The 12,112-nt window shown below is 38.8% G+C and overlaps 1 protein-coding gene across 1 annotated transcript; it reads left to right on the forward strand.

The window, feature by feature from the left end:
* The first annotated feature begins 212 nt into the window (after positions 1–212).
* Positions 213–9,664, forward strand: LOC137272305 (methyltransferase-like protein 27). Its single transcript, XM_067804667.1, has 5 exons — positions 213–295; positions 2,778–2,947; positions 4,255–4,383; positions 8,585–8,720; positions 9,159–9,664. The coding sequence occupies exons 2-5, from the start codon at positions 2,828–2,830 to the stop codon at positions 9,335–9,337; spliced, it is 564 nt and encodes a 187-aa protein (XP_067660768.1). The 5' UTR covers positions 213–295; positions 2,778–2,827; the 3' UTR covers positions 9,338–9,664.
* Positions 9,665–12,112: the final 2,448 nt, after the last annotated feature.

A 12,112-nucleotide genomic window follows, 5' to 3' on the forward strand; every position in this document is an offset into this window, starting at 1 on the left:
AATTCATCGGAATGTTTTCACACCAAACAGACTATTTACAGCAGATGTTAAGTAATACGTAAATTTTAGCATACTTTCAAACAGTACATCCATATTTTCAACACGCATCACATTACAAGCCTATGTAGAGTGAACCACCGTCACGTGACGCCACGTGCACGGGTATATATATTCGTCTCTTTTGACATTGCAGAACATAGCTTGTTTTGTCACTGAAGAACTGTCCTAAGTGAACACTTATGTTCACACACAGCCACACTTCAGGAAGGAACAACTTTACTTGTTTGGAATTTAGGTAAGTTTGCTATTGTTCTTACATTCGAGATTGAAGGTGTAATTACTGCATACCAACCAACGTGGGAGGGAGGGGGGGGGGGGGGGGGAGACCCGGGTTGTGAGATGTTTAGAAAATATTATTCACCAGTTGACAACATAGTCATTCTTCATTCTATTGTTCAAAAGCATTTGACTCAAGGAAAAGGCAGATTCGGCAGATTCTACTGTGCTTCCATAAGTTTCTAAATTTCTAGATTTTTATAACCAAAATATGATATTAATTCATCTTTTAGAAATGGTATCTAAGGAACAACATTTATATGAGAACGTGAACTCGTCGGTGGAGGGAGAAAACTATCTGATTATTTTGTTTGTTCCGTTGATGTTAAACAAGGATGTCTACACACGAGAAGTCCAGTTTACACTGCCAGCTTCATCATGGGCTTTAAGCATATTATAACAAGCACGGGGGTATCGTGTGGAGTCCATATGGATCGATCTACACCAATACTTTATACACCGGCAGAAGTAATTAACTGATAGATGATAACGTCCTAACTCACCAAGAACTGCATTTGATGAAGATCGTTTCGACAAAGCAAGATAATGTTTGAAGAAATTACTCTGAACTATTTCTACACTTTCCCTAAAGGTAAACCCCCAAATCTCACTGCCATAACATGCAATGGGTGCGATTTCTGTATCAAATATGGACAGAATAGCCTTCAAAGAAAGATCTGGGTAACATTTCATGAGCTGGTAGATAGGAAAACAGGCTTTCGATGCTTGATTTGCAAGAGTTTCACAGGCTGTTGACCAACACAGTCGTGAAGAAAATATTACACCTAGATATTTATAATATGTGACAGTTTTCATTTAGATGCCATTATAATACCACTTTTCAACATTTCTAATCATTCCACCGTTACGAAACACAATAATGTTTGACTTTTCCATGTAAACCAATAATCCCCATTTACTGCAAAATAATTCTAAAACATTCAACTTCCTCTGCAAGTCAACCACAGAATCTGCAACCAACACAATGTCGTCTGCAAATAAAAGTATCTTAATAACTTCAACAGGGTCATTGACAAAGATACCATGGCAATCGTCATTCTGCAGATTAGAAGCAAGCTGGCTTATAAAAAATATGAACAATAAGGGACTCAGCATGCAGCCTTGTCTTACGTCACTAGATGTGGAAAACATGTCTGTAATAGAGTTCCCAACTTTAACACAAGCACGAACATTTTCATACATGCTTACTAAGACTTTGTAAAGTTTTCCATGAATTCCATGTTGGAGAAGCTGATATAGCGTTTGTTTCTATCAACTGAATCAAATGCCTTCCGAAAATCTATGAATGCAGCGTGAAAACGATGTTTAGGTTTTCTGAGATATTTTTGTGCTAATTACTGCAGTACAAAAATATTATCTGAGGTGGAATAATCCTGCCTAAATCCGGCTTGAACTTCAGAGAGAATATTATTCATCTCTAACCATACTCTCAGTCTGTGTTCTATGATACATGTAAACACTTTCCCCAGAGCATTTAATACAGAAATACCTCTGTAGTTATTTGGGTCAGTCAGATCACCTTTCTTAAATAATGGGAGAATCTTTCCTGTGTTCCAAGATTCGGGAAACATTCCACAGTCTAGAATAGAATTAACTAACGACTGTATATAAGGAATCAGATGTGGAGAATTTTTATACAACTCAGATGGCATTCCATCTATACCCGGAACTTTATTTTGCTTTAAAGACTGAATGGCTGTAACAATCTCATTTTCGGTAATGTTTTCAGATAACATAGTTGAGTTATTACAATTAGAGCAAGTTAAATGGTCATGTTCTTTGATAAATTTTGCTACGGAAACATCAAATTCACTAGTTTCTGAGTTAGGATTTAGCAGGTCTTTAAAGTAATGGTACCAAACCTCTGGTGAAATACCGTTTGATCTGTGTTTTGTTTGTAACAGGGATTTTACGGATCGCCAAAAGGATTTACAATCGCTGTAATGTAGATTTATACGATCAGTTTGCTCCTTTTGAAAAGCCTTTTTTTCATGACATACTTCTCTAAATTCCTTCTTGCTTTGTAGGAACTGTTCATGATTTTCTCTACAATTTAGTGCTCTGAGGAGTTGTAGTTTACTATATTTCATTTTTTTTCATAATTGAACATTCCTCGTCAAACCACTCTGGTTGTTCATTACAGCAGTTCCACGCTCAGAATATGGAGCTTTCTGAAAGTGTTCTCCAGATAATTGTATAAGTTTAATCAAACAGACTGCCGCCTCATCTACATTCACATCTACACACCGGAGCAACCTATCCAACAAATCTGAAGCCTGATTTGAACTATAGTTTTCCATATAAACATCTCTACCCGTATCGGACCAGAAGACCCGTTAAATTACATCACTATGGAATAACTGTTTTATGTGTTTTTTTTTAACATGGATGTTTGAGAATATAAGTAATTTGTATTCAAGGAACTACGACTGAAGCATTCACAGAAAGCACGACACAGTAAGAGAGGGCGATGACACAGAAGGAGAAAGAGGAAGCTGAGGCAATGTTCTGCTACCTTATTGGGGACGAGGAAACTAGCAGAGATGAGATCATTAACCGATTTTCACGAAACAGCCAACATTATGAAAGGGTATGTGCAGTCAACGAACGCTGGCAGAAAAGTAATGATTTCCAGATTGAAGAGGAACAACTTAATTGACAGATAACCGTTACCAAGCAAGTGATACATAGACGAATCACTTGTTTGATAGTGGTGTTAGCATTTACACCGAGTGAGTGTTAGAGTGAGTGAGTGAGTTCAGTTTTACGATGCACTCGGCTATATCCCAGTTATATAACGGCGGTCTTGACAGTCCCGACAGTCCAGTGATCAACAGCAATCCCATCACTCTGGGAAGGATGACATGAGCCAACCAAGTCAGCGAGTCTGACCTCCCGATCCCGTTATGGCAAATATGGGTTACTGAAGATCAATTCTTAACGTATATTCACGGGTCAGCATCTACTCCGTAACGCCGATCTGTGACATCAAAGAAGTTGTCTACATAAAGATATTGTTCCTCTTGATGATACCAACTTCTAAAGGCCAGATTTAGAAAAGTTAGAAAATATATATGCCATCAAGAGAAGCAGGAATAACACATGTGCCCTGTATACATGTAATGTAATTTAACCCCGAGCGGATGATTACAACACAGAACGTTTTTGGATTTCATGGCATAAATTATATCAATCTCAAAATTAGAACAAATCAACTTTCAGGGCGTACATATACTGAGCACATAGAATATTCTCAACGCCATGTTTAATTAACCATGTGAAGATCCGGGTTAGAGTTGATCTTCAGTAACCTATGGTTGTCGTAAGGGGCGACAAAGGAGACCGGGTGGTAAGGCTTGGTTGACACATGTTATGGTATCCTAGTTGCATAGGTCGATGCTCATGCTGCTGATCAATGGATTGTGTGGTCCAGACTCTAATATTTGCAGAGAAACGCCATATAGTTGGAATATTGCTAGGTGTTGCTTACAACAACAACAACAACAACAAGGGTTTAAGAAAGGAACGCGATTATGACAATGTAGTTACATCCAAATGATGACAAATGTGTCACCTCAGCGCGTGAGCTAATAAATGTAGATAGTCCATTGTTTTAGGCTGTAGGTTTTCATGCTACATATATTTACGGCTTCTTTTTTCGACATATGATGTAAGGATTAACAAAGGATTATCTAAAGCCACATCAAAGCAAACTAATTTAAGGGATGTGAGATTTGTAACCCAGTATCAAGGCTGTAATGGGCTACCTCTAGACGCCCTGCAAATATTCTACAAGTCACACTGGAACCTATTTCCACACAGTTTAATTTTGTTTTGAAGTATTTGTGAGCAAACAAGACTTTCAAGAATATATTCCTCTCCCCTCTTTTTCAAAAGGTTATGGCAGCGATGAACAACAATTGCGCAAGGATGACTGCACAAACAACTGCGGAGCTGTTTCCTAGCAACAGGAATGATGTTTATATTCTGGATGTGGCAGCTGGAACAGGGCTTTGTGCAGAGCAGGTTAGCAGATAAGAGATATTCTAAACCCGTTAAACGTATTGTCATCTACTGGCAACACTGAAAACACGTCTAAATTTCTTTCTTTGTAGCGAAATATTAGAAAACTGTATTCCTGACACAATTTAAAACTCCTTTGACTCTTACCGTTAGTTCAAAACGTGAAAATTAACATTGTGTATTGATGTCCTGCATAACAAAGTACGTCCTTTCTTTGCACGCTGGTGTCTATGATAAACAGTGCAGGCACGCTTCTGTCTGTTGGAATAACTGATTCAACATAGGGACATACAGTTAACATTTGATCTGTTAATACGACAAAAATGTGATGTAATTTGCGTTATTAACTAACACCACTTCTCCATTGTGTCTCCATTGTGTGCTCATTAGTGAGGTATTATATACAGTCCTCAAGATATTTCTCTCTATTATACACGACCCTTAAGTCTTGATCACATAATGTGGGGCATAGGCCAGGAGCATTAGACACAAACAGTAGGTAACATTGGAAAAAAATAGTAGAAAGCTGAATTTTTTTAGGAAAGCTTAGGAACATCATTGCCATGTGTAAAGTACAAAGTTCTGCAAATTCTACCTGTGAGATGAGCTTTTATTTGATATATCACATGACATAATTATTGACAAAATATCTGTGTGTATAATCATTTTAATGATTTTGGCGGCCATCTTGAAATTGGAGGCCATCTTGAAAATGCCACAAGGTAGAATTTGCAGAACTTTGTACTTTACACATGACAATGATGTTCTTAAGCTTTCCTAAAAAATTCAGCTTTCTACTATTTTTTTCACATGTCATGTCTAATGCTCCTAACCTAGCAATCTTCATTATGGCCCTTATTTTATGATATTTCGTATCATAATAAGTCAGTAAAAACTCATTTTTGTTAACATACGTGTAACATTTTGTTTTCTAATTCGGTTAGATATTTCGATATCTCTGACAAGGTCTTATTTTCGGGATATTCTCAGTGACCAATGCCAGGACCTTACATATCTTCATATGAGTTTCATAAACCAAATCTGTACAGTTTTAGTGGGGAATCCTATATCAGCATTTTCTCTGTATTTGACATGTGTCAAGGTAATGTACAAAGGATATTCACATAACTGCTCACAGTTTAATTCGAACAGTCTTTACACAATCTTACAATTATATAACATCACCTATCCTTAAAATTGTACTTTGTCTGGTGACTCGTGGCAATATTGAAAAGTGAGTGAGTGTGTGAGTGAGGTGAGTTTTACACCAAGCGTGGCAATATTCCAGCTACATGGCGGCGGTTTGTAAATAATCGAGGCTGGACCCGACAATCCAGTGATCAACAACATGAACACCGACCTGTGCAATTGGAAATCGATGACATGTGTCAACCAAGTCAGCGAGCATGACCACCTGATCCAGTTGGTCGCCTCATACGACAAGCATGGTTGCCTATTATGGCAAGCATGGGTTGCTAAAGGCTTATTCTAACCCGGACCTTCACGGGTCCACTGAAAGGTCAAGATCAGCAATAAAAAACAAACAAACAAACAAACAAACGACAAACAGACAAACAGACAAACAAACAGACAAACAAAAACCAGTTCTCAATGAGTTGAGTTGAGGTGAAATGGGGTTTAACGTTGTACTTACAGACTATGCGGATAGCGAAAAACAAACAGATTTTACTGTCGCTTGTGACAGCACATAGAATATATGAATATTTCACTCATATGACGACGTGCATGCGTGTGTATGTGTGTGATGCTGTTTGTACTCGTCTAGACTGGATTTATAGTGCTCTCTAACTGAGATACCATGTTACAGTTAAAGGTCACATGCAACCAAAGCATCAAACATAATTAAACCACAGTTATCACTTATTCATGATATATAAAATGCATGATTGAGAAAAACCCGTACACCCTTCGACCAAGAACGATGTTCAATTGGGGACAGGTCTGGGGACTTAGAGGGCCAGTCCAATGTCTGGATACCTTCTTGTCGGAGATAAGCGGAGACAATTCGGACCCGAAGTGGTCTGGCATTATCATCTTGGAATACAAAATTTCGGCCGATAACTCTAGCCAATGGAGCCACAACAGGACGCAATATTTGGTCAACGTTATCGCTGACCCGTCATGACTCCGTTAATGATGACCAAATCTGATCGTCTGTCATGTGTAATCCCACGTCTTCCAGTGAGTGTGCGAATTTCTCTATTGATGGCAGGGGCCGATTTAAACGTATCGCGTAGAGCAATTAACGTAATGAGACGATCCTGTCGTGGTGTCGTTGATTTTGGTCTACCACGCCCAGGTCTCGTTGCAACCCCACCCGTTTGACGGTACTTATCCCACAGGCGTGAAATTACAATTTTTGATTTACCCATCTGCCGGGCAACTTCACATAATGATGTCCCCCCCCCCTCTATCATCCCCACAGTTCTCCATTTTGTTGCTTCACCGAGATACTGCCTCGGAGGCATTTCTGTCAGTAAGTGTCAATCTCTATTGCATTAGTGATTGCGACTTCTCCAGTACATTTACAGGAGTTAACTTCTGTATGCACGTGTAGCACGTGCTGGGCACGCATTATGCGAAATTCCATTGTCATTGGATGTTGCATTTGGGAGATACGCCACGATAACGGACCCTGTCACAGTCAAAGTCATCTACATTCAATTTCTTGGTTCCCTTATTTTCTGTCGGTAGTATATGTGCGATAGGTGTAAATTACAAACTGGATGTGCTCAATGACTGCATTGCATATTGTCATTAGCAGACAGGCAGACATACGTGTCAATAAACCAGACACTGCGTTTTCTCTGTGACAGAGTCTGCGTGTCACTATCACCATGTTTTTTTTACGTAGCTTTTTTACTTGTTTGTGTACACAACCAGGACTAGACTACTGCTCACGACCTTATACACCAGGCAGGCATACTGTTTCAAGCTCTGTGAACCTATTCACTGCTCATGCGTTATGAGCGCCGCATAGATGTAACCTCTTTTCCCCTGGCGCTGGGAAATTAGGACTTTGTTTGAACTCCGATTTCGCAGGGTTTTTTTCATCGCGTCTTGTATCAACTTTATAGGTTGAATTGGCATATTTCATGATTTGTTTTGGTAAGAGCATACCGAAAGATATCAGAATCTGCAAAGTTGTGTTATATGTTGCATGTGACCTTTAAACAGGAAAGCCCAACTCACACACATCATACTAGCTCCGAGCTGACCAGTCATTGTTGTTCCCATTAATGCCGAGGGCCAGACAGGGACCAACAAGTACCATTTTTGTATGATGCGTCCGGGGATTGAACCAGCGACCTTCCGCTCTCCGGGTGGACACTCTAACCACTACACCACGCAGGCGGTCCATTTTTCAATGACTAAGGCTACACACGTAATAAAAAGCATTTCTTCTGAACCTGTCAAGTTAATGTTCGATGCTTCGATATTCACACATACAATGCTTACAGTTTAATTCCATTAAGGACATGGTCGTTTAATGTTTAATATTTCAGACATATCGAAAATCATATATAATTACATTCACCTCACGAAGGGTCGCGGAAAAGACCAGGAACGTTGTGTATTAAACAAAAAGACAAAGTCATTAATATTCCCCGCAATTGCGAAATGCCCTTCAAGAATATGCCCTCTAGTTAGGATTATGTGAAACATTTTGGTGTGTATAAGTGGAAGGAGAGTATCATAAGATTTTACAGTTCTGCTCCGGAAAAGAACACTGTCACCAAATTCAGCCAGAATCGAACTTGTTGCCATGGTAACGCAAGATATATTTTATTCACAAATATATTTTATTTAGGCATATATTGTTATTATATTTAACAGGCACCAGTACACCACCAGACCTGTCTATGAGTCACGTTTGGTGAAGAAACAGTGAACAGTTTTAAAGTTCTGCTCCGGACAATTTGACCTGTGTGTGACGGATGCACGGACGGACGAAACCCGTTTCTGTATCATAGAATAAAGAAGTTGACATCCATAATATTTTGTCTTATACTTAACACCAACTTCTACATGCCTCTCAAGAACCTCATGTGCAGTTACGATATGATCCTTAAAATTACGTATACATGCACATGTTTCACAACACTCAAACACCCATTGTAAGTGCCCCAAACCCCCTGTCATTATTTTCTCATCATAATAATTACATTGGGTTTATTTATAGCTTTACTCTCATGGCTTTCGAAAAATGGATGCATTGGAGCCATCAAAACAAATGCTGGATGAGGCAAGGAAGAAAGATCTGTATGGACGATACATCGTGGACGTTTTGGGAGAAAATACCTTACAGATTGGAAATGGTAAGTGGAGAACGTCATAATGTCATAACAAGGTAAAAATATGGAGCGATATTTCCCTGATCTCCTAAAACGTGGAATCCACTACCATCGTCACTCTTTATGTAATGATGAGTTGGAGATTTTACGTGCGCATTCCGACATGTTTCGTATTTCGCACACGATTATTCAGCATTTTAATCACTTTCTGTCACTGAGAATACTGTACTGATCGCATCTCCTTACTTTCTGCAACCTGTCATTGCGTATATCATTGTTTCAAACTGCCTGCCTATAACAAATGAGAAAGTGACATTCCCGTTTACTGTGATTTTGGAACACAGCTCAGCATTGCTTTCAAATAAAGGTTATTATTGTGTGGTAGTTGTGACTTTGGCACAGACTTCGCTGTTCAGTAATCACTGTAGAATAAATGTGACTATTTATATTAATTTGTTTCAGATACGTATGATGCAGTGACAATTTCAGGGATGAGCACGATGGTTCTGAAGAAGTTACCAGTCAATGCAATGGAGCAGCTCATCCGCATTGTTAAACGAGGAAAGTGTATGACAGCGATCATCTCATTAGTCGTGATGGTCCGCATAAGAATTGGCCTTCTGGAACCTTGTTATGTCTAAGAGGTGGCAAACGGAATTGGGTGGTCAAGCGTGCTGGTTTGTTTGATGCATTCCACTGTATCCCGTTTGCAGAGATCGATCCTGATGATGACCTTCAATGAGTTGTTTAATCAGAAATCTGAGTCCAATGAACCAAAAACAAACAAACATAAAAATCCCCCCAAAACACAAAACAAACAAACAAAAACAAACCACACCACCACCACCCTAGAAAACAAAACAAGAAACAAGAAGAACCCAAAACACCACCACTTCAAAAAACCCAAGACAACAAAACAGACGGAAAAACATCATCATCCCACCCTTAATCTTCTGACCTTTGTCGGCAGTTATACGAGGTTTAATGCATATGGCAGCTTACAAATGTTCCAGTCACAATAAAGCCGAAATACTATCTATATATGACTCAACATTTTAACTCACACAGTCTTCAAAAGATTCAGCGATTCATAAATCATCAATTCAGCAGAAGTATGTACTTTAAGGAATACTATGGACAATAACCTCTTTATTGCTTGTCATAATGTGTTGCTGTAATTGGAAATACATTCAATCAATTAGAGGCTAGTAAGGCTACGGTATCAAAATCAGCATTACCTTAAAACATCCATTGTTTAAGATATAATTCGTGCTGATATTTTAAGGAATATTGAGAGAGTATTGATTATTATTTACTAATTCTGGTAGAGCTATAACAGAACGCTGGTCTGACAATAGCATCGACTAGCCCTGTAGCTGGGTTGTATACACAACTGACCACATTTGAACCTCCACTTGTAAGCAGAGAGAATCTTTCAATATCATTACCTTTGCCTATCTCAACAACTGAAAGAAATTGAAAATGATAGTTGATAACTGCTTTATTGTAAAGTATTCTGATATGGAACAAAACATTAGTAAAGCCACCTATCAAATCTAGCTATTAAATGACCAAATGCTTCTCATCATCAATGTAATCTGTTCCCTGTCATTGCTCTTCCAGGTGGCTACATCATCAACACGTCTTATTACGACGTGCTCACTGAAGACGGCGACGCCAAAGCCGTGACACTGAGGGAAAACATGAAGACCCTGGAATCCCACGGGAAATGGAAGCAGGTGGATCTCATACGTTTCCCAGACGTCGTCAGAGGGAGTGAAGGGGGCGTTTCAGTTCACAGAGTCCTTACTTGACCACACCGTGCTTCAACACTCCAGATTTACGTTATTTCATCTTATGTGATTTACAAATATACTGTAATATTTCGTTACTTCTTTGGCATACATCTTAACAATATTTCACATTTCATGAATCAAAGTGCTCTTTGGCATTTCCTTGCTCAGTTGCTACATAAATTAACATTATTTCATGTCATATGATTTAGAAATACGTTTTTTACAGTTTGCGACTTAACTGCCATATAAATAAACAACATTCATATTATGATAATCTGAATTAGAATTTTAACATTTCCTTGCTCGTTTGCTCCATAAATTAATATTATTTCACCTCAAATGATTTAAAATACAAATTTACATTTCGCTGCTTAATTGTTTTATGAATTAACATTGATTGATCTCACATGAATTAAAAATACGTTCTCTGAAATGAGCATTGCATCTTTATTGTTTGTTTTCTACAGATAGGCATTGTTACCTCGATGAAGATAAACATTTGAATAAACATGGACTACAGATTACATATTGTCAGTGGCGACTGACGGAATCGGGAGGTCAGGCTCGCCGATTTAGTTGAAGACACCATGTTACAGCTAAACGTGGGTCCCCACCGTGGATACCGACTCCGAGAGCCAGTCCATTGTTACAATGTTAATGAGTGGTGTTGAAGGATGGGCAACGGCAAGAATTATCTTTTATAATATTCTGGAATAACGTGACCACGGGGTGGAACGAGCAACGTTCCAGATCGAACCACTGAGTCCTGAACAGAAAAAAACCGTGATTATAACGACATCTTACAGTGATATGTTCAGCGTAAATTTGTCATGATAGCTGATCAGGACAGCCGTCAGTCTCATCCACTCCACAAAACCTAAGTTACAAAGTTACTCGTCATCTGTATACTAACATGGTTACCATATGTGAAGAAGCTCATTTCTGGTGTCCCGCGCCTTGAGATTGCTGGAATATTGCTGAAAAGGGCGTAAAACCAGTCACTCACTCCATCTGCACATCCTGTCCAAAAACATGTTAACGTATACACGCAATGAATATTTTATGGTTATGAGGTATTATAAACTTTCTTGCATAACCACCTACGTCTATTTCCTCATGCATCACATTGGACATAATACATGTATGTTGAGAATACACGTGTGTTGCTTATGTATATGCTAATGAATCGACGGATGATAAATATGTATTTCCCATAGGTTTATGGTATATATTATCTTAGTAAATGTGGTTTAGCGCCATTTTAACAGTATGCCGGTGAGCCAGCTGTGATCGGGGTAAAAGGAGATTTGAACCCACATACATGGTTTCGTTGCGTGTGTAGGACCGCAGGTTGACTTACAGTTTCATTCGTTTACAATGAACATCTCAAATAGTGTAACATAAATAAATAACAGAACTACCATGATTAAAGTAAAGAGTTATAACAAGGACTATTGGTGAGTGAGTGAGTGGATGAGCTGGGGTCGGCGCCTTACCCGAATGGACCTATCGTATTCTTAGTCTTTACAAGAAAAGATACAATATCAACTTCAGTTAAAAGAATCGATTACCGATTTCATTGTCCCAGTCATGTTTCCATGCCATGCGTGTAAATATACG

Source organism: Haliotis asinina, chromosome 2 (assembly GCF_037392515.1).
Source record: "Haliotis asinina isolate JCU_RB_2024 chromosome 2, JCU_Hal_asi_v2, whole genome shotgun sequence".
In the NCBI taxonomy this organism is placed as follows: domain Eukaryota; kingdom Metazoa; phylum Mollusca; class Gastropoda; order Lepetellida; family Haliotidae; genus Haliotis; species Haliotis asinina.

Excerpts from the sequence above, each read along its gene's own strand:
- LOC137272305 (XM_067804667.1), top strand. The coding sequence starts at position 2,828 with ATGACACAGAAGGAGAAAGAGGAAGCTGAGGCAATGTTCTGCTACCTT. Across the intron at positions 2,948-4,254 it reads ACAGCCAACATTATGAAAGG|GTTATGGCAGCGATGAACAA; the intron begins GTATGTGCAGTC and ends CTTTTTCAAAAG. Across the intron at positions 4,384-8,584 it reads CAGGGCTTTGTGCAGAGCAG|CTTTACTCTCATGGCTTTCG; the intron begins GTTAGCAGATAA and ends GTTTATTTATAG.